At 43.3% G+C, this 23,935-nt stretch overlaps 1 protein-coding gene across 2 annotated transcripts in view; it reads left to right on the forward strand.

The window, feature by feature from the left end:
- SQLE (squalene epoxidase) overlaps positions 1-23,935 on the forward strand; it is a 99,409-nt gene that overhangs the window by 70,032 nt on the left and 5,442 nt on the right. The window contains exons 9-11 of one of the 2 annotated variants that reach the window (XM_069220731.1): positions 1,000-1,096; positions 7,699-7,786; positions 21,314-21,361. In XM_069220731.1, the coding sequence (XP_069076832.1) occupies positions 1,000-1,096; positions 7,699-7,786; positions 21,314-21,361 (233 nt within the window). The remainder of the gene's footprint in view (positions 1-999; positions 1,097-7,698; positions 7,787-21,313; positions 21,362-23,935) is intronic. The other variant, XM_069220732.1, reaches the window with a different exon arrangement.

Consider the following 23,935-nt stretch of genomic DNA (forward strand, 5'->3'; position numbering starts at 1 on the left):
AACCATCAGTAATCTTGTTACAGGTGGTAAGTAACTTCTTCTTCCCAGTTGTCAAAGAATGATCAGTGTACAAAAATAGGCTTCTCTCTGGAATGTGCAGCATGTGATTTATCCCTTCAGAGCCTCCAAAGATTTAAGTTTACAGGAAATAAAATGGCTTCTGACTAACCTCACAAATTGCATTATGATTTTTCACTAAGGTGTAAAAAGTAAAATGCATCCAGCTTCAGTCACTGAAGTTTTCTGTATTGTTTCCTTTTCATTGTTTGGAGGAAAGCATTTCTTGCACATCTTCTCTTCTTCCAGTAATCCTTACAATTGGCGCAATTCTTGTTGTGCAGGTCTGGTACCAGGGGCTCCATTTCTTCTTACATGTCACTCACACTGGTTCACCCTAGAAACACAATCTGATTTATTACTCTGGGGCAGACCAAAGGGTTGTGTGCTGGCAGTCCAGTGTGCCTGAGTGTCTACTCAGGTTGCTTATGATACCTACTGTTTTACCTGCCTACAGATGGATACAATATCTGGAGGGAATATAAAATGGTGCACAGGATTTGTTTTGATTTCATAATTGCATGTCCCTTTGGTACAGTGTCTCTAATTGGGCGCCTGATTCACTATTGTAGCAGGAAAACATAAAAGAGATCAAAAGAGATCAGAAGAGCATGCCTATATGTATGATTATGAGATAGTATAAAAATGTGCAAAGTAATAGAGAAGAATAAGGTACTCTAAGAAGATGTAGGAGAAAATTGTACTGTTGCTGTCATTTTTAATCCAACCTTTCAGATAGTGTTAATATGTAATACCAGGGATCTATCGAGAGTAGTGCAAATCTATAGTTCTGCTTCACTGGGGATCTCCATTGAAATCATAACCATTGAATGGTCCTGCCCATTGAGATTATGTGTAAGAAAACCTTCTCTGCAGCCTACTAATGAGAATACATTCCAGTTTGTCTATAGTAAAAACTGAAACCTCTGCTTTGTTTCACAGGCTAAAAAGGCATTCTATTGGTCAAGAAAGAAATCTCATTCATTTGTCGTTAATGTCCTTGCTCAGGCTCTTTACGAACTCTTTGCTGCTACTGACGGTAGGTATAACTTAGAAATACCTTCTCTACTTAATATGGGAAAAGCCTAAATTTATTTCTGTGTGGGATACAGCAAGGAACAATGAGTTTCTTTACATCTTTCCAATATAACATGAGTTTGCCTTAAATTCTGATGTAGTTCTACCATAACTGATTGGAAGAGTTTAAGTGAATAACGCTCAGAACTGTGGCAGCATTTTATACTTGTAGTCACAGAAGCTGTGAGTATTACAGGTCCCAAAATTACCAGCTTTGTAAATTTGAATAAATCAGTTTTGTTTAGCCCAAGTCAGAAAATGACCTACCGTAGATAGGAGTGGAGAGAGAAAAAAAGTAAACTTCTGAAGAAGAACTTAAGGTCTCATGCTGGAATATTTTATGTAAAACTAAACAAACACAGGGCTTATGTTTACTCCAGCAGAAACCTGGGCTTGGAAACAATTCAAGACCAATTCTCTTTTTGCAGTAGCTGCATGGATCCTAGAAACCAATACATAGAAGCACTAGACTTGTGACCTTATTTAAAGTGTGGCATTTGGGATATTCTTTCACACATATGGTGGATATTCTGTCCACCTTATTTTAAGTACATTATCGAGTATGGCACTTTTAATATGGATGATAAGTAATCCTCCACGTTTTCGATGTATTATCCAATCTGCCAAACTCTAGATAAACCTCTTGGTTTCCTGAGTAAATCCTCATTAACCAATGTTATGGAGTGTGTAATGAGTGTCAGACAGGGTTGAATATTGGGCTGTAATTTGACAGCATCCTTCTTTCTGCTGTTCCGTGGTTAACTTTTTCTACCCCTACAAGTCCCATTGATTGGCCACTTGCAACAATTGAGCTTTTCACAGGAGAGCCAGCTTAGTGTGGGATACTTGCTAACCTCTCCTGGTGCATATTTAGGGTGCAAACAAAAAAGACGCTGCTGAAAATGAGTCAAAGAGTCAACTATCAGAAGAAAAAAGTGTGCCCCATTTGTCAGTGTGAAATTACTGCCAAAGTTACTTCTGAAAAAACACCAGAAGCATAAACTTCACCAAGTGAGCCTTGACTAGATTTACCACTCAAACCTCTTGTTATGCATTTTTGGTAATAGGACTGTGTGTTTAGGACAGCAGCACCACCAAAAACAGGAGACTTGGTACAACCCATGCCACCTGGGAACTGTCGGCATAACTCCTGGCTAGCTCACAATGCCTCACCTGAACCTCCAAGCCTGTTCGGGTAAAAGGTGATTGCAGCAACCTCAACATGACACTCTGACTCCTGATGGAAGTCATGGAAACCTCTAATACCCCGTTTGGTCAGTTTCTCACTCACACCAAGGTGAAACACAAGATGCAAAATGAATTTTAATGCAAAGTGAAAACGAGAATTTTAACAGTACAAATCTTCTACACCTACTGTTTGTAAGTGGGGGTAGCGAGCACCATCCTGATGCTTACTATGGTATTCTTTGAGATGCTATGTAACCAAATACCTATCTGTAGGTTTTAATACACAATAATAACAGTCCACCCATAAATGCATGTTGACTTTAAAATATGCTTTTTACAATCAATTTACCAGGCTGACTGCCTTTATCATAACTTTTTTTAATAAACAATCAGGCCTGCAACCTTTATCATTCGCTTGTCATAACCAAGGCAAGCCTACTGTACTGAGAATACTCTTTGTGAAAGGCAACCATCCACCATTCAGTTATAAAAGTACAAATGTGTACAAAATTACAGTTGGTAAAGTAAAATACTATCTCTCCTAAGAGACCTTAACAAGGACTATTGTAGTGCATATCTTCTACCCCCCACCGTTTGTTCAGGTGAATTATCAAACTCATTGCCTACTATGGTAAATTGTGAAATTCCATGTAACAAAATACCTGTTCCAGACTTTAGCCAGTGTAATAGCAATCCATCCTAAGAAGCCTATTATCTTTCGGGCATGCTTTTAAACTTTTGAAACTTGGCATTACTTTTCCCAGTGACCTGGTGAAGCCTTTACCCTCTGGCTCTACACTTTACCCACCACCACCTAGTCAAGTGTTTGTAAACTAGCAAACATCTTGCATAGAGTTGTAAAATTATAAATATGTAGAAAAATGCAGTTACACTACACTATCCCTCTCAACAGGGCCTCAACAGGGCCTCAGAAAACTCATCACAGTGAAAACCCCCAAGATGTGTCAGAGTGGGTGGCCAAGGCATAACCACCTGCTTACTGTAGTAATCTGTGAGATTATACATAACAAAATATGTGTCTATAGCCTGTAACACCAGGCGATAACATCTAACTGTTAATTGCTTACTAGTTTAACAAATACTTCTCACAATTAATAGGCTAGACTAACTGCCCTTGTCATAACGTTTCATAATAAGTATACCAGATCTATTGCATTGGACATAATGTTTCCTAGTATACTAATAAGGCCTATAGCGCGACACCAACTCAGACCTACAATTTTGAGTGTAAGCTTAATTGTAAAATTAGAAAGGCATACAAAATTACATTTGGCTTAGCTAGATACTGTTTCTTCTAAGAGGGCTTAACAAGGATTCTCACAGAGCAAAATTTCTATATCAATGGTTTGTCACACAGTGTAACCAACACTAAAACTATTGCCGTACTGTGGAACTCTGAGACATTCCATATAACAAAGGAGGCTATTGACTTTGAAATAAGCTTTTCGCAATAAATATGCCAGGCCTTTTGCCTTTATCATTTCCTTTAACATTTCATAACTGTTATTAAATATGGTTTCTATAGGGCAAACTGTCACTTTGTAAAATCATCCTGGTGCTAGCTATCAGAAACAAAATCCTGACACATGCCGAAACCTAGAGTTTATAAAGCCAGGTGTTCAAGGTGGGTGTAAAGGTTTCTCATCGCATGGAGCTCAATCTGCAGACTATTCCAGAGAAGGCTCCGCCACCCATTCGAGCTTTATTAAATTTGGGAGCCTTCAGGAGGTTAGCATTAGCTGAGCATAAAGATCTAGGTGGAATAAAGAGTTGTAGTTTATGTTGAAGCAAAGGAGGCCCAGTGAGAAGGAAAGCTCCATGATAAAAAAAACAGATCAGCCCTACAACCATGATCATTGGCTGGCCCCCATAACCAACTCAGTCCTGCTGTACTGAGTATAAGTTTTTCCACAAGCAAGGAAGTGCGATGCAAGACGTCTTTTTTTGTGGAAGTACACAAATTCAGCCTAATCAAATCCTGTACTCAGGGAAAACCAACAAGTGGATGGAGCTCCAGCCTGTCTCTCAGTAATACTCTGAAAGCTCTTTTTTCTCAATCACATAAGGTCAGGTGTCAATGGCTCTAGCTTTTCAAGTCAGACCTAAAAATCCATGCACATTAACATAGCTCAGGCATCACCAACAAGTAGCTTGTGAGCTACTTGTAGCCCTCCGGCTAACTGTTAGTAGCTCCACTGTGTGCAGCCCAGCCTAATCATTTAGAAGCTTTTGCTTATTTGAATTAAATATATGTATACCACAATTGAAAAGCATTTATTTGAGATTAAAATGTGTGTATTTTCAGAACTCATAAGCTGATGCTTGGAGAAAAATGGGTGACTTTCCAATTCAACCATTCTAACCACGGAGTTGGGTTTGATAGACATATATTATTTCAGAGACAAGATATCCTTCAGGGTGAACATGCTCTTTATAAATGCACATTTTGTTTTCTTCTACTTAAAGCTGATCTTTGATAAACAGTGCAGCGTCGGGAAGACTTATTATCACCTTGGTACATGGAAGCTGTGTATTAACTTTTCAGAGTCATTCCATATTGATTGAGCCTTTTTTACAGTCCTGCTGGCAACCCTGCCTGATACACCAAGATGATCACCGCTGATATTCTTGCACGTGGTGGCCACTGATGTAATCATTTCTGATGTGGTCACTATTAAACACATATTACTAGCTTGGGAGGATTCTCATTGAGCATAAGTAGATATTTTAACAAAAAATGCTGGAGACCCTGGTATAGCGCACGTGTTACAGCCCAAGATATTCTGTTTCAGCAGTAACTCACCTCTCCTGCATTTGTGATTGCGAACACTCAGCCACTGCCCATACAGGCTTTGCATTGCTACCTGTAGCCTTTATGACAACCTGTATGACTGTTATTGCGTAGCGGTTTAGACATTTGGTAAGAAAGCGGGGCGTCCTGCTGGCAGTTACCACAGTGCACTTCGAAACCACTTGTTACCTAGAAGCCTTTCCACATACAGTTTGCTTCTGCTACCTTATACTTGTGTATGTGTTTGAAAGTGCTTCTAGGCAGCGCTTTAAAAACATATAGACGCTCGGGTACCAAATACAATTGCACAAGAAATTTGCAGATAGGCAGATAAAACTATGTTGGTGAATAGGGCGATTAGAACATGGGTAGTTCTAGATCAGATAGTTTCTATGTAGAGAAAAAAAAAGCAGGTAAATGTGCCACAGCAGGTTCTGCCATGCTTAATCCCGTGGATGGAGTGGACATTCTCCAGTGGACAGTCTCCCGAAGTGAGTGTAGGGCTGTATGAGTATATGCATGGGTTTCCTTCCTTCTTTGGGGAGGGGGCTTTGTGAATCACCGATGGTCTGCGTCCATTTTGCATCTTGGGTGCATTTGTTAGACATAAAAATGACTTTTTTATATTATGGCGGCAAATCAGACCTAACCAGGACACTTTGCAGACTTCATGAATTTCGAAAATAGGGAACTTTCACCTCTATTTTTAAGATATTGACATGCTGGTGGAGGGCTCATCTGCGTTACTGACCCATATTCTTAAACTGAATGGAGCTATGTGCAGGCAGCCTACCACTCAGGAACAGAGAGAGCAATGCTGCACTGCACCCAGTGCATTTCTTATGGGCAGTCCTAATTTATGATACCTGCTGCCGCCATTACAGCTGTCACTAATTTTAGAAAACAAGCATTGGCAAATCCAGCTTGCCTGTCTTGCATTTTTGCGTCCTGATTACCATATGTTGGAAGCAGCTCGGTCTGTGTGGCTGTGCCCCAGCCAGGCAGAACTTACCACTCCCACCAGCGGTGGGTGATTACACTCACTGTATAACCTGCACTCACCCCTGGGTTGCTAGGCACTGAGCAGTCAGGCTTATTACAGAGGCAATGTGTAAAGCATTGGCACCGCACTCCCACAATAAATATGCTGAACATCACAAAAGAGACTTCACACCTTTGGTATAGAAATAAAGATTGTAATCAACACACACATTAATTAACACAATACGAATATCGTGAATTTCTGGGCATATATCACATTCAGAAATATTACTAGCAATACTAGGCTCAAACCGGGTTAAAATGACATCAGTAGTATGCACACCGGGGAGAGATCCTACGTAATGCCCCCATCACCTTTATGCAGTGCGTAACATTGTCAACCCAGGGACCACCCTGGCAATTATTACAGTGCAATACCACACAGTTTAGGGTGCATCCCAGATCACAGTGATATCACTTTTAAGCAGCACCATGGGCTAAGGCCGCACAGGTAAAACCAATGTCAAACATAGTATTCCTTTGGCAAGAAATCAACGTGTAAGGCAACACCGCCGGCCAATGTAATTGCTAACCGGCAGTCCTCAGGCAGTCACTCCCACACTCGCGCAATCACTCAGCACCGATATGCAGTGCCCCGGAGATCAGGCAGGTTCGTATAGAACACACTCGCACACAGCACCATAATGCGGTGCAACTGACATGTAGTGGGTCAATTGATAGCACAATACAGACCCGTGGCACAAGCCCTCCTCCACCCTCCAGCTCACCCAGACTACGCCACACCCACAGGTTGGAGAGAAATCACCCTCCCACTTATACTAGGCCAAATTCGGGAACTGAGGCACGCTGCGTTGGTCGCACTGAAAATTTTACAGCAAAACACAAACGTCAAGGGTTCCAAGAGGGACCCCTTCCTTTTGCGAATACTTTACCACCCCCAAGTTGGGAGATGTCAGCTGCAGTGGTTTGCAACTGGAATTCAGATTCCGAATCGCTGTTTGGAAGGAATGCCCAGAACACGCCTCCTTCCACATCAATTCGGTATTGAGTCATACACCCATTTTAGGTGTTGGTAAAGCTTTAGCAACTCCTAAAATGGGTTTGGTGCATGCACAAGAACTTTTTTGCAATCATAAAGAGTGAATCAGACGGCAAAAAAATGACTTTAGTGTGCAATTAATCAGTCTATTTTATAGACGTAAAATAGTCTCTTTTTTACTACAGTGCAAGCACTCCGTAGAAGGTGGTATGACACACTAAACTGCTAATAAATAACATGAGGTGAGGCATAGGTGCTGCTTCATGCCAAGCCAAAGCCCAACTTATGAATATTTGAAAGTATTGGTAGCAATAAAGTTTGGAGACAGCTGCACTGTAGAACCAAACCTAAAACAATTAATTTGTCGAATCTTAAGTAGAACAATAATAGCCAGAACCAAATGACTTGTCTAAAGATACCATTCGGAAGGCTTCCGGATACAGACAGTATGTAGAATGTCCCTTTCTGCCCTCGCCTTGATTATTTGAGTGGTTTATTGAATTCATTTTATTTTATTTCGCAGATTCTCTCCACCAGCTAAGGAAGGCGTGTTTCTTGTACTTCAAACTCGGAGGAGAGTGTGTGTCAGGCCCTATCGGCTTATTGTCTGTGTAAGTCTTAAAAACAATATTACATCAGATGAAGGGAAGGAGATCTAACAGTATTTACCTGGGTGGCAATAGCACAGTCCATCAGCTTCAGCCAAAGACACGTTTGTTACGGTCTTAGTGAAATGTTATGCATTATGCAGTTTTCCTTTTCCTAAAAATCTAAAGCTCCCTGACATGTATTATCGCTCTTCCGTCCACATCCTAGTTTTTGCCAGAAGGCTTTTGTTCTGCTGTCTGCGAATCTGCGGTTACTGTGTTACTGCCTTTTTCTGATTAATGTCTCTAAAATAATGTATTATTTTACCCTGTCTTCTATTATGCCTAGTCTGTCTTGCTCTGCATCTAAGTTGTTTTCTCAATTATTTTATCACGGTCAGTGGCACGTGACAGAGGTATCCTGAGAAGTGGCTGCTAGGAAGGCCTTACATGTAGGGGCATATTTAAGAGTCCTTAGCACCTCTTTGCGCCACATTGGCATCATTTTGTTTACGGTAATGTGGCCCAACAACGCTAAAATCTCTGCGCCATATTTACAAAGTGGCGTAATGCATGCTTTGCCCCACTTTGTAACCATTTGCGCCACATTATGCCTGTGCCATGCATAATGTATGCAATGGGGTTGTTCCCCTGTTAGGGGTCCGAAAAAATGGCGCAAATCTAAAAGATTTATTTGCGTCATTACTTTCAGCATTTTTAAACCTGCTCAGAGCAGGCGTTAAAAGGGGGCATGCCATTGTTTTCAGTGGGCCCCGATGTACTGTTCAGGGTTAGCGCCAAAAATTTGACACTAACCCTGAATAGTACATCATTAGCTATTGCCCCCTACCCTGCGCGATGGTGCGCTACAATTTAAATACGGCGCTCACATGGTGGCGGTAGGGAGGCGCAAGGGGCTCAAGAAAAGTGGCGCTACATGTAATGTAGCACCACTTTTCTTAAATCTGGCCCATAATGTTTAGAGACTTATTGTGGCTGTTGGCATGACCAACTCCCCATTGTTACTCCGACTGGGCAAAATCACAGAGATGGTGGCCTGCTAGGGTCAGCAGACCATCATCCCTGTGACTGCTCTTAAAAATACTTTTTAAAATTTTGCAGCCCAATTTCCTTAAAGGAAACGGGGTGCTTTAAGAAAAGTATTTCTACAACTTTTCCCCCTGACTATGTTGTAACTTCTGGGCAGAGGAGAATTATGGGCTGGAGAGGTGCCACTGTCATGTGCCCAGGGCCAAGAGGAATCACATCTACTGCATGGATTGCATGTGCAAGTTCAGCTTGTTCCTGTGATCAAGCCTTGTCGAGAGGCCATGGTCGCACTCTCTGCCTTCTTAGCTTTTGGTACCAGTAGTGAGTCTTCTCCTCAAGCCCTGGATTCACACTTGCATGTCCTATGACCAGGACTTGGTGCGTCTCTGCCACTTTGGACCTGGCGTTTCCTTTTGGCAAGATGGGGCTTTCAGAACCTGACTGCTGGGGGCAGTAGGCTTGGACAAGAAGTCAGCAGTTTTTGTCCACCTGTGTTTGCACTCTTTCCAGTCCTTTTCTCGAATTTTCCAGGTTCCCATTCCAGGATGGTTGATCCTACTTGAGTTCTATTTTGTAATAGCTCAGTCCAATGTGGCTCCTCATTCATGTGGATACTACATTTAACCGCAGATTCCTCACCTTTTGAATATTCCCATGTGCCAGACTGAATCTTTAGATTTTTATAGCAGCTCCCTAGCACGTCAGTATGTGGCGTTGTGCTGCTCCGCATCTGGTTCGTCCCGTCTCGGACGTGAAGTCTGGGCCCCTTGATGTGCTGCCGCTTCTGCGCATTGATGTTAGTTTCTTTCTATTATATGTGCTATTGGATGCAAAGTCTTTAGCAATCAGATAGTGCCAGTGTTCTGATCTCTATATTGGAATCTTACTAAAATGGACTACATGAGTCCACTCCACAGAAGTGGGAGAAGGAAGGGTCTGTGAAGAATCCGTATGATCTGATGGATACTTCCAACCACAGATTCCTCACCTTATTAATAGATTCCAAAGCAGTACCTCCCCATGTAGTAGGTTTGAGAATGGCTTAGACCAGAAAATCCTGCAGGACAGACCAGGCAATATGCTCCTGCCGATGTGGCTAGCTAGGCAGTAGTGCTTCAGGAACGTAGGGACTTACACCCTTTTTGCAGCCTGGGAGATGTCCAAGACTAGCACACTGTGCACCAACATAGTGGTAGCAGTTTTTATTATATTGGAATGAGCGTGCAGAGGTTGTTTCTTGGCCAGGCCCTAACAAATATTTTTGCACAAGGCAATCCACCTGGAGACGGCCCTCTTCTGTACTGCTTTGCCCTTATTTGCTCCCGAGAAACCCACAAAAAGCTGATCATCCACTCAATGTTCCCTGGTGCAGTCAATCAATATGGAGCTAAGGGCCATCTTCAGGTTGAGACAACAGAGTAGTTCTTCTTCCTTGGAGGGTTGAGATAGGCCAAAGAAAGCTGGTAGGGGAATAGACTTTCCTATAAGAAAGGGTGTAACCACTTTCAATAAAATGGCAGCTTTTGTCTGAAGAACAATCCTGTCTGGGTAGAGGCTGGTATACTCTGTTGCAGAGTCAAAGCTTGTAGTTCACTCACACGACAAGCTGAGGTGATTTCAATGAGGAATGACGGTGAGGAATGTTATTGTCAGTGTTAAGAGATGTAGGGAACAGCATTGGTTCAAATTGAGTGTACACAAGGAATGTGAGAACTACATTTAAGGTCCCACTGCATCATCACAAATGGTGTTGACGGGAATATATGAATCAGCCCTCTCAAGAAACGCATCACAGCAGGTGATTTGAAAAGAGATTTCTGATGAGGTAGACATAAAAAGGATAAATGGGCCAACAAGCACCCTTTAACTGTTCCCACAGCATGGCATTGCTAGGCTAAAGAAAGCCAAATAACAATATGTCAGCTAACTGTGCCTGTAAAGGCTTAATGTCGCAGGAGAAACACTATGCAAAAAAATTCTCCTAGCATCCTCCATAAACAGTTTAAACAGCCATAACATTAAAACTCTACATTTTAGTAATCTATCCAAGTCCTTATGTAAAAAAGACCAAACTTGAGCCTCAGCCAATCAGAGTGCCCTACCCTCTAGAACTCTCCTGAGAGAAGCTACAGTCCCTCAGATTTTCTACCGCACGTCGTGCTAGGGAGTCTCCTCTGAGATCTGCTCAGTTTGTTCTTGTGGAAGAAGATTTAGTCACTGTATCTGAATTTCTATTTGCTTATTGAATGTTTCTGATTTACACTCATACTTTCTGGAGCCTGTTATACAAGCATAATGTCTGACAGAGAAAGTAAAAGTCTCTTTAGTGCCTGCAGCACGTGTGGGACGAAAAGGCTCCATTCAGAAGACCCTCATACGAGTTGTATATACTGCCTCTATCCTGATCATTCTGCTACAGACTGTAAGGTATGTCGTACCTTTTCCTCAAAGACTCTAAAGGATAGAGAGGGGAGATTGTTGATATGGCTCCAGAAGCTTAAATAAAAAAACAAAAACGGTCTCAGACTCTGACAGTGAGGAGTCTTCATGGTCTTCTAAGAGGTCACAAAAGAGGTAAAGATCACCTAATTCTGAAAAGGGTTCAAAACAACCCTCAAAAACTTTCAAAAAGACCTCACAGGGGTGAATTCATTGGCAATTCTGTGGGCTGATATTGCCCCGTATCTAGACCACCTTTTGAAAGACTCTAAGGTGGAGGTGAAGAAAATCCTTTTGGATGGAGAGCGCACCTCGGCTGAGGTGATAGACTGCGCCATGGATATAGCAACCACAGCTTTTTGGCAGCTAGCTGGTGGGGCAGTGCTGCGGCGTCAGGGCTGGCTTAGAGTGTCTTCCTTTCGTCCAGAGGTTCACAATAAAAGTATTGGACCTCCCTTTTGATGGGGAGGCTCTTTTCGGCAAGCATGTTGATGAGGCCCTACAAGCCATCAAAACAGATACAGACACTGCAAGGCCCTTTCTTGCCTCCAGAGGTCGAGGAGTTTCGACATATCGAGGGGGTTACCAGAGCTTTCGTTACCCCTCCTATGCTACACAGCAGTTCCGACCGCAATACTCCCAAAGGCAACAGCCTCAGGCATCCTATTCCAGAACCCCTCCTAGGGGTAGACCGCGTCAGATCAAAGAGGCGGTCAGACGTCAATGACATGTTCCAGGCTCCGGCTACAACCTTACCACAAAGCCAGAAGATAGGGGGAAGGATATCACACTTCTATCGGAAGTGGGAACAAATAACATCAGAACAGTGGGTTTTAAACATTGTTCGATTTGGCTATACTTTAAAGTGCATTCAATGCCCACCTTCCCGTCCTCCTCATACCTTTTTTCAGAAGCATCTAAAACAACTCCGGGTGGAGGTCGTGACCATGCTCAGGAAGGGAGCGATAGAGAGGGTTCCTTCTTCAGAAAAAGGCAAAGGTTTTTACTTCTGTTTCTTTCTGGTGTGCAAAAACGAGGAATCTTGGCGTCCCATTCTGGATCTTAGGGACCTAAACAAATACCTCAAATGCCAAACCTTTCGAATGGTCACATTGCAAGACATTCTTCTCCGCATGAATCACTGATATCATATGCCGTCCCTTGATCTACAGGACGCTTACTTTCATATTCCGATTTCACCTGCCCACAGAAAATATCTCAGTTTCGCAGTAGCTGGCAGCCATTTCCAATTCAGGGTTCTTCCATTTGGCCCGAAGTCCGCCCCCAGAATCTTTACAAAGTGCCTAGCTCCGGTAGCGGCTTCCCTGAGAAAGAAAAAACTACAGATTTTTCCCTACTTAAGACGATTGGCTAATAAAAGCACGGTCATCCCAGGCAGCTCACGACTCAACAAGGGCTTGCATAGCATTATTCGACGAGCTGGGCCTCACTCTGAATCGGAACAAATCAAACATATTGCCAACTATAGTTATGACCTTTTTAGGGGCAAAAATCAACACCATCAAAGACAGGGCTTTTGCTTCAATGGAGAGGCAAGCAAAACTCATTTGCCTTACAAGCAGAGTGCAAAGAAAAAAATATTTTTCTGTGCGCACCTACAAATCGCTTCTGGAGATGATGTCTTTTCGCATACAGTTAGTCCCCTTTTGTCGACTGAGAATGCGTCCTCTGCAGGAGGAACTAGATCTTCAGTGGATACAGAGAGAGGGCTCATTCAATGATTTAATCACAGTAACTCCTTGAATGGTTCAAGTGCTCCACTGGTGGAAAGACCAGGGGAACATCACAGTAGGTCTTCCTTTCCTACCTCCTCGCCCTCCATTAGTTATCACCACAGATGCCTCCCTAGAGGGGTGGGGAGCGTATCTTCAAGACCTTCAGATCAGCGGAAAGTAGAGCAACTCCTTCTGAAAATATCACATCAATTTCCTGGAGTTGAGAGCGATTTCCCTGACCCTGCAGGCTTTCCTCCCGAGAATAAAACACTCATAAGAACAGACAGTACTGCAGCAATGCAATTATTTAAACAAGCAAGGGGGAACAAAATCTCTTCTATCTCGAGAATCGCAGGCTATTTGGAATTCGCCCATTCGCAATGGCATCAGTCTACGAGCAGAACATCTACCAGTAAGGCAGAACAAGACAGTAGACACTCTCAGCAGACTGACGTCCTCCTGTCATGAATGTGAGCAGAACCAGGAGGTACTCAACCAGGTATTCAGGTGGTGGGGGAAACCCAAACTAGATCTTTTTGCAACTCCGCAGAACACCAAATGTCGATATTACGCAAGTTGAATTCACCATCCGGGCTCTTGGGGGAATGTGTTTTCGATGGCATTGTGCAGAATATTTGCCTACGCTTTTCCACCCATTCCTCTAATCTCCAGAGTACTTGCAAAGATCAAACAAGAGCATTGCAGACTCATCCTGATAGCTCTGCTTTGGCCCTACCAACACTGGTTCTCGGAACTCCTCCTGCTGTCGGAGGCGGATCACATTCCGCTGAAAGTCTCACCACAGTTCCTAACAAGGAACAAGGTTCAGATTTTACATCCGGACCCCAGATCACTCAAATTATCGGCCTGGCTCCTGAACACAGTGAGTTCACCCATTTAAACATTCACCCTGAGTGTCAAGATATTCTGGCAAAAGCCAGAGCAGATAGCACCAACAAATCATATTCTTTAAAATGGAAGAGATTTTGTTTGTGGTGTCAAAAGGAGCAGATTGATCCACTACTATCACCGCCGGAGCGAATATTGCTCTGTCTCCTCCATCTGGCATCTACAGGCTTGGCGCATGCATCCATCAGGGTGCACTTGTCGGCTATATCTCGCTTCAGACGTTCACCAACGTCACCATCTCTCTGGTCTTCTAGATTGATCAAACAATTCCCCAAAGGACTCTTTCCAGTTTTTCTGCCAGTAAGGCCTCCTCCGCCGTCTTGGCAACTCAACAAGATTCTCTCTCAGCTTATGAAACATCCATTTGAACCGATACACAGAGCGGATTTAAAACACTTAGGCCCGTATTTATACTTTTTTAGCGCCGCATTTGCGCCGCTATTTGATGCAAAAACAGCGCAAACTTACAAAATACCATTGTATTTTGCAAGTTTGCGCCGCTTTTGCGTGAAAAAGTGACGCAAATGTGGCGCTAAAAAAGTATAAATACGGGCCTTATTGTGGAAAGTAGCTCTTTTGCTAGCCCTTACTTCTTCTAGACGGTTCAGTGAAATCTAGTCACTGACCATTCAAGATCCTTTCCTTCAATTTAAACAGGATAGAGTGATACTTCGTACGAAACCCAACTTTGTTACAAAGGTGCCATCAGACTTTAATATTAACCAATCGTTGGTTTTGAAATCTTTCTTTCCGAGCCCAACATCTCCAGCGGAGAGAGCTCTGTACCCGTTGGACATCAACAGAAATCTCAAATTTTACTTGGAACGAACCAAGCATTTTAGAAAGACTACTCAATTGTTTGTTGCTTATTGTGCCCCTAGGAAGGGACAGGCCATTTCCAAGCGGAGTATAGCCAGGTGGATAATAGCTGCTGTAAACTTTTGCCACCAAGCAGCTGGTAGGCCTTCACATTCTTTGGTAAGGGCACACCCTACGAGATCTGTCTCAGCGTCCATGGCACTGTTTGCAGGTGTATCCCTGCAGGACATTTGCAGAGCAGCCACCTGGAAGACTACTCACGCGTTTACGAAGCACTACTGTCTGGATGCCATCCCTAGGGGAGCGGTTGGTCAAGCAGTCCTGAGACATCTGTTCCAGTAACGGTGAGCTCACTTTGCCTCCCTCCATCCTTCTCTTCTACTACGCACATTGCATGGTTTAATCTTAATGTGTTTCATTTGCATATGTCTTTTATAGTATATAAATATGTGCACAGATCTATGATATTATATTTGTAGAAAGTACTGCTTTCATATTATTGAAGACAGCTCAAAGATCTCTCAATAATTTGAATGATGTAGAGTCAATGCAATGTGCTCTGAATACTGCTTTATAGTCTGATTCAAGCATGTGAATCTATGAAAGTTCCAAAACTGGAGTAAGAAAATAAGTTACTTACCTGTAACTATAGTTCTCTAGTATTGGAATCTTTCATAGATTTACATGCGCCCCACCCACCTCCCGGGGGAAGCTCACCTTCAAATATCTCTTGTTCAACCTTTAACTTACGCACTTAGAAAATATGAGGTACTGGAGCTTCTCTCAGGAGGGTTCTAGAGGGTGGGGCACTCTGTTTGGCTGAGGCTCAAGTTTGGTCTTTTTTACATAAGGACTTGGATAGATTACTAAAATGTAGAATTTTAATGTTATTGCTGTTATGTCTTTGGGGACATTGTCTTTTGTAAGGTACCGGGGACTCCCATCTCGACGACGGGGAATGATTCAAGCATGTGAATCTATGAAAGATTCCAATACTGGAGAACTATAGTTACAGGTAAGTAACTTATTTTCTTACCAGCCTTATCTCTAACTTCGTAGATACGTTTCTGCTGCGCTTGTGCTCCAGATTCTGTTGGTGGAGCGCTGTAGGTTGAGCTGCATATTCCCTTTTTAATGCCTTGATGTCGTGTTCCAGTGGCATCAGTCGTTTAAGGAGTTTTCTCTTATCTCTCTCTGCCCTCACTATTAGTACCCCTTGTATTGTGGCCTTATATGCTTCACAGACAGTGCATGCACTACCTACTGTGCCCTAATTTTCCTGAAAGTACAGTTTAGTTGCTGTATCAATTGCTTTTGCTGCTTGTTTATTGGTTAATCTCCAGGTGGCCATTCGCCAACCCCGGTTCCTGTGTGTCTATTGGTGGACGGAGTAACCTGCAGGGGATAATGGACAGATATCCCTATTTGGCCTCCACAAACTTCTCCACTGTGTTGCTAGGTGTAGAAATGTAACCCTGCCCAGAGGACATGTCATGCGTGTGTTGTTAGAAGGAGAACCCTCGTTCCTGTCCATGTAGAAACCTCCAGACATCGACCAAACCAATGGCTTGCATGAAGCCCTCTAGTTTCCCAGCTGTGGCCCCGCCCTCTGGTTTGGTGCTCATTATATCCACTTGTGTGTCAAGTGTCAGACTGAAATCTCCTCCCACAATAGTGAAGGCCCTTGGAAACCCAGTCAGGAGCTGTCACACTTTTTGTACTGTCTGTTTCTGAAGACCTGGTGAAGCGTACAGATTGAGGAGAAACATGGTTTCCCCCTACCATTCCCCCATGAGGGCTGTATAGCATCCTCCGTTGTCCGACCATGTACGAAGGACATAGAGTGTGAGTGATTTTCTAAGTAAAGCCATTTTAAATTCTGATGACAGGAACTCTAAATGTTTACTGACTTTTAGTTAATTTCTTTCACTACAGTTTCCACTCACGTTTTTCATCAGAATCAGGAAATCTTATTATAGTTGTATGAATGTCATCTCAGGTCTCATGCCAGACATCCTGTGATCCAACCAAGACAATTACCATGCACCTTCATCATTAGAGTCTGTTCCATTGTTTTACTCTGTCTGTTTTTTAAATTGATTTTAACGACAGTTAACATGGTGCTTTATGTGTTTTTTTCTCTATCCCCCTACAAATTATATTACATATGTTGTATTTTATAACATTGTTCTCTTCACAGCCTACTGGGGGTGTTTATCTGGGTTTATGTTTTGGTATGAAGGCCACTATTCCATTCCATATTTCTCAATCCCCTTTTGGTTCCCCAATGCCTAAGTTACCCCTCTGACTATTTTGTCTGTTCTTTTGCTAAGGGTAGTGCCTAGGATCCCCGGGGCTCTTCCAGCTCCTTGTGATCTGTCGCTTAGCGAACACAAGAGCCGGATCTATGAATCTAGTTGTAACTTTTTTAATCTTTTGGCTTAGCTACAGGCCTAGTAAATACATGTCTGGAGATCTAGGTACATGCCTATCTGTTGATTCTAATCAGTTCTGTCACTCCCAATAGCCTGTTAAGGCAAGGCATTCCCAATGCTACATCTGGTTCAGCGCAACTAGGGCATTTAATCAGTGTCTTCAAATAAATACTGTCAATGCTTTTTATGCATTACATATGCTCTATGCCCATAATACAGCTGGATAAGTCAGAATTGAGTATTTCTAGAGATTATGGGGACGTTCCTCAGTACTCTGCCGAACTCTTCTTCTTTGATAGGCCTCTCAATATCTTTCTCTCAGGTTTCCTTGAGTGCATCTATTAAGTATTTGATCTAGTTCAGCAGTGCTTCAGCTATTAATGTTACTGCTTTGCTTTTCCCACTAGTGGTAGAAACTCCTTCAACTTTGGTGTTCGGGGGCTTGTTGCTCCCATTTTTCCCCAACCTCTTTATAGTCACTCTGAGCATCCCTTATTTCAGAAAATGCCCTCTTGGAATGTTGTAATCTTTCTGTGGGACTTCAAATTCTCTTAGGATTCCCCTGTCATAGAGGTCACCAGTGTTCTCAATCCTCATTTCCAGCCACACTTTCATCCCTCCCTGGTGCTGCTGTGACCATATTCCCCTGAGTGGTAGGTACGCAGCTCATGGTATGCATGTGTATCTCCTTGACATCAACCTTAGCCCAGTAGTGGCAAAAAAAATTCTAGTAGCCTATCCTCCTCTTTGTTCCCTCCTTTAGGTTTAAGTAATATTTCTAATATTGTTGTGAGTTGTGGCATGTCAGCTATACTACTACACCTATCCTGCAGCCTCTCTTTTACCTGTCTTACAAACCATCGTACATGTGCCGCCAGGTGCAGTAGTTTGAAGGCAGGAGCTTCCTTTCCCACTTTGTGTGCTGGTAGCCACAGTTTTGATAGTGCTACTCTACGTTTTTCCATTCCTCATATAAGTGCTACTAGTACAGCATCTATTTCTTGAAAGAGGCTGTTCTTGACCCTCAGCGGAATATTGGCAAAGTAGGACAACCGCAGCAGGGATGCTATTTTTGCCATGTCTATTCTTCATGGTACACACAGCGGTAGCATCTAACAGAATGTCACGGTTTCCCTCGTAGCTGAAACTTCTGGTTTAATGTCCCCATCCAGTAAACCTGACTCAGATCTATACATTTCTACTCCTTGATATTTTATGGTATTTTATTCCCATTTTAGACCTTACCCCAGGACCAGTCTTGCTTCACTGGGACACTCGATATTTACTCCATTTCACTCCGGTACTGGACCAAATTTCTTTACTGCTGCCATTGCCCCCCCCAGTCTCTTGCGGTCTACATATGTTGAGGTGAGGTGTGTTGCCTCTCTAGTGGTGATGACCCTAAACACCCTTCCTCTGTGGACTAAGCTGCTAAGGTTTCTACAGCCATCACAAACAGTGGTGTGGATAATGGCCGTCCATGTCTGGCTCTCCACTCCGCCACATATTATCTAGATAAACACTGTCCCATTCTGACTCTGGCCATTGGGTTTGTATGTTATAATTGAGTCTAGGACCTGTATTTTTCCCCCAGTCCCATTCTTTCCTAGACGCTATGATTCAAAGTCCTTTTGAATATCAAAAGAAAGTATCACTGGTGTGGGGTGCAAGTCTACAAGAGAGTCTAGGCTTTGTATCATTCTTTTTGTGTTAAGTGGTGTATTCCGCCTTAACATGAATCCATTTTGATCATTGTGTATTAAAGTTGGTATGTGAGGGAGACATCTTGTTCATCACTTTGGTCCGTGTTAAGCATTCATAATGGCCTATAAGAAGCTGGCTCCAACACATCCCTCCCTTGGTTAGGGAGTGGCACCATAATGTCCTCCAATATGGAGGGCTGTAGCCTGTGTTCCCTTCTTGCAGTATTATACTTTTCCGTTAATACAGGTGCCAATAGATCTGGATATGTGGCATAGAATGCAATCTGATCCTGACACTATGCCCTCTGCCATTTCCTTCACCACCTTCCTTTCTTTCCCTACAGTGATTTTCCTACCCAGTGCTTTCCTGCCATCTTGTGTTAAAGCTTGTAGCCCATCACCCTCTATAACTATGTATCATCTCCACATCTGTTTCTTCTGAGACCTTAAATAAAGTATCCAAGCTGATTTTTCCGGTTCTTCAGATAAGTTCTCTTTGAATTCAGAATGGTCCGGTCCTTTTTAGATTGAGCATAGCAGCGCACAAGCACTGCTTTTCCGACGTGTTGTTATCTAGATGGGCTTTTAACCAGGCCCACCTAACGCCCATCACTATTGCTCGTTCGTGGGCTTGCCCATCAAAAATCCTTTGTTATCATTGGACATCGACCCTGTTATGTGGCTAATTGCACTTTTGCCGATAGATTTGACTGCAAGCAAACTTCTCTTTCCTTTTGTGTGTCTCCTTCAGGCTCATGGCATGGCGCTTTGATTTGGCTCGCTTGAGTAAAACTGTATTACTTTTAATTTTCAATTGATGTGGCTAGAAAATTCCAGTTAGGAGTTTACAATGCTAATAGCTCTAACTGGAGCAAATGCGAGACTTGTTGCATTGCAAATGCTTGCTTCTCTAATTCCCTGAAAGCTTGTTCTGGTCTTTCTACTTCCTTGTGTAATGTAGGTCGAATCACTGCTGATGCCTAAGAACCACTTTAAAGACCTCCCATTCCACCAGATTGGATGAGGCTGCCTAGATTCTCTCTAAAATAGTTCTGAATTTCCTCGCTGATGGTGTTTCGTAATACCTGGCCTTCCAAGGCTTGTTCCTTCAATATTGTAGTCCTATTTTTACTCCACTTCAGCATGATAGTCAGTAGGTTGTGTTACCTCTCTATGTATTTGGAGGGGAGGGGCATTAGGGGGCTCGTGCGGTATTTGTGGGGGTGCAGAAAAACTTGTTAAGCACACATTTAAATTGTGTATCCCAGAATAAAATGAATAGTCTTGACCTGGTTGGTGCACTCTCCAAGAGTCCACTAGGTTCCACTGCTCCCATCAGTCATTCAGGACTTCAGCTGTTCTGAACACTGCCTATTAGGGAGGGGGGTATGAGATCTGTGTATGCTTACATCAGCAATACAACTGAAGTCTCCTATTATTTGAGGATAATTTGTCAAATTTGCCATAAGCTTCGATAGCCTCTCAAAGTAGGTGAGTTGATCTATGTTCAGGCATAAATGTTTACCAACGGTATATCCTTTCCTGCTAGTCTCCCACACATATCGTGTATCTACCTTCCTTGTTTTTCACTTTGTTTTTGGGTTGAAATGGCACCACCTACCTGGTCCATATCAAGACACCTCTGGCATAGGCTGAGTAGTGAGGAAAATACCCCTTCCCAGTGTTTCTGTAGGGCCAGTCTCTCTGCTTTTGTCATGCATGTCATTGCTACTTGTGCCCCTCTGCGTCTTCTATAGACCTGCATATTATATCTTTTATTCATATTGTTAATCCCTCTTAAAACCCATTTTAGCACTTTTAAAATCCTTGAGGATTTAGTTAGCCACACCTCACTATGTGCATGTCTATCCTTCTGGGCTTTACACCCACATTATACCTATTGTTTCCCCACTTCCTCCTCTTCCCTGTGATCAGAACTATTTTAGTCCGTTTCTGCACCCCACTTGGACCTTTGAGAAAGAAAAAAAAAGCAACAATCCCCCAAATTATCCTTCACTAGGCTATTGAGCAACACTCTGTTCAAAGTTTTAAAACTTGCCATTCTCAATCTACTAGCCCGTCCCATCTATCATGGCCAAACGGGCTCTGTCCATGAAAAGTGGGTTAATGTGACTCAATTTCCCCCTTCACCTCCTAACTCCTCATGCCCCAAACACACGAGTCAGTCTACCATTAGACAGCAGTGTAGAGATCTGATCTTTACAATAAGGACCCACTCCAGCGCAGTTCAGACCGTTGTAGTGAGATTATGACCTCTACTGTCCCTAGGGTCACTTTAGGCAAAGTTTATTCCAGGTCTGAAAATTTGGAATGCTCAGAGCTGGAATTCGAAGACTACATTTCCCTCAGTGTCTGTTTCGTTGTTCAGTTGAGATCCACAATTCAAGGTAGGTGCTGCTATTAATGCTTCAGCTCTCTATCTCTCTGTTGGTATTGCAGGTGTGATGGCCGTCTGAGTTGTATTCTTGCGTCTACACTCATTCGAAGGTTAGTGCTTTTCAATCTATTATTACACTTCCCCGACACACTTCTTATGGATCAGTGAAAAACAGGGTTCCTTCTGCTGACATTATTTTGAGCTTGGCAGGAGTATACGTAACGCCCAGCTTACAGTTTCTTCTTCGCTACAGTGAATGAGGCATCTTGCTGTTGAACGTACTGTACTCCACTGCAAGCTGTCCTTGCTGTATGTTTTGTTCAGTCTATGGTTTCTGTCCCGGAAGTGGAGCAGCCTTGCTACTACCTGTTTTTGGCAATGGAGGTCTTTCTGGTACTCTGTGGGTTCTGTCCAGTGCAAAGATTGAAGATAATCCTCCCTGCGTCACTGATTGGTTGAGCCAATTCTCTGGGAATGTTAATACATAGGGCCTGATTCCAACTTTGGAGGACGGTGTTAAACCGTCCCAAAAGTGACGGATATACCACCTACCGTATTACGAGTTCCATAGGATATAATGGACTCGTAATACGGTAGGTGGTATATCCGCCACTTTTGGGACGGTTTAACACCGTCCTCCAAAGTTGGAATCAGGCCCATAGTGTCCTCAATTTTATATGGTAGGCTTACTATCCCAATGTTATTAAGTCTGGCCCTCGCTTCGGGGTCCTCTGCTTTGAATTCAGTCATGGCTGTACATGCATATGTAACTTGCCTGTGTGTGTTGCTAGTTTATTAAACATTTCTTCCATTTTAGACAATCTGTCAGCCATTTTCCTCTGGCTGCCCCACAGTAATTTCAAATCTAACGCTATTATATCTATTTTATGCACTGGGGATTCCATGTAGAAGCAAAGAAGGCCAGTGTAATGGCCATTATTTAAGTTTGTTGCATTCTTATTTCTGGGGACAGAAGGTTATTCACCGCCCTGCTGTACCACGGGTTCAGGCCTGATGCACCAGTATCTTTGGCTTTTGTTTGCTTGTCATGCTTGCCCATGATTAAGTGGCATGATTGCAACGCTGCTGCATTTGCTGCTGTGAAGTAATGCCAGAGATTCAGGGCTTACTTTGCTGCTCCCCATCCTACACATCACCCCTACAGGGCTCAGTCCCATCAGGTGCTCACTTCTCTGCTGTCTTCTACTGGTTCTGCGTAAGAGTGGCAGTTGCAGGTGGGGGCGTCAGTCCCATACAATGTCCCCAGCGTGGCGCCGGCTAACTTCTAATGTCTGCTCTTGTTTTAGGACCTCTTAAGCTGCCAGATCTTCAGTGTGCAAAATAGGGTTGTTTCAGGGCTGCACGACCCAATGTGTTTCCCTCTGCCCCACTGTGCTTTTCCTCTAGGTTTGTCCCTTGTGAGCATCAGGTTCTTTTTGGATTTCCATCCCACTTTAAATGAGGCAGACTATGCCCAAGATCTCCTGTGGCCTGGTGCAGTCATCTACTGCCTCCCTGGTGTCTTATGGCCCCCAATTGCTCCAGTGCCTCCCCATGGTGCAGAAGGTTTCTTCTAGCTATTGTCTGAAGAGGAGGGTGGTGGTTCGCCGGGGCATCTTCATCTCTGAAGTTTTAACCCCGACTTTAGGGGGTGGGCCATGTCACCTCAGCTCCTCGCCACGTCTTTACCGCTCCATGTGCTCCAGTGAGGCCCTCTCCTTCCTGCTATTCTGAGGCCACCTGCGAGTTTCATTGGGATAGCCACCACTGCTCTGTTTTGCCGCCAGGGGCTGAGTTTGTTCTCCCATCTCTATGTGCACAGACGAACACCGGACAAAGGGAAGGGCCTGTCTGCGCCCAGACAAGGCTGGGCTAGGCCCCGTCTTGACCGTGGAAATTGAGACCTCTTTTACCTAGCCAGACACTTGTAGATGAAATTAATTTACAGAAGCATTTGTGACGTATTTATAATAAATCTGTTCCCCACATCTACTACAATATCCGCCTCCATACTATCCATACTACAATTAGAACAATCCAGTCAATATGGGAAAAAGAAGGCTCCCAAGTACCGTAACCACCAGCAAACCCTGTAACTCTACTTTGGTTTCCCTTTTTGGTTAGGGCTATGGGAGTCATTACGAAGGAGATTGACCTAGCTGAGAGACGTTTATCACTTGCACCAGTGAGAGTCTAATCCTAACCATGTTAGCCTGGGTAGGAAGAATCTAGCTATATGAATAAAACTAATTGTAGTGATGGTGGCCCCATAGCTAAAATAAAAAAGGTCCAAACATCTGGCTTGTAAAAGCAACCATGCAGGAGCTTAGTGAGCTACTTATGAAAAATCTGCAAGACATCTCGACCCAGTGCTTAGAGGGAGACTCCATTAATTCAGCTTGGGAAACGCTTGCAGGTAAACTTAAGGAAGTAGTGGAATCTTGCTCAGCTCCCCTGGTGGAAAGACAAGTTCAACCTGATGGTGCAGAGACAGTGCCCCCAACTAGTGGAAATTCCAGTATTTCAGGAGGTCTTACATCCTCTCACACTAGTAAAGACCAGGGGGTAGCTAGCAGCTCAACTTTGGCGTGCCAGTGGTGGGCAACAACAGCTTGACCTGAAGCCACAATGGGCAACACTGAAATACAAACAAATCAACCTGAATTAAAGGGTAGAATCAATTC

This window comes from Pleurodeles waltl, chromosome 2_2 (genome assembly GCF_031143425.1).
Source record: "Pleurodeles waltl isolate 20211129_DDA chromosome 2_2, aPleWal1.hap1.20221129, whole genome shotgun sequence".
NCBI lineage: Eukaryota > Metazoa > Chordata > Amphibia > Caudata > Salamandridae > Pleurodeles > Pleurodeles waltl.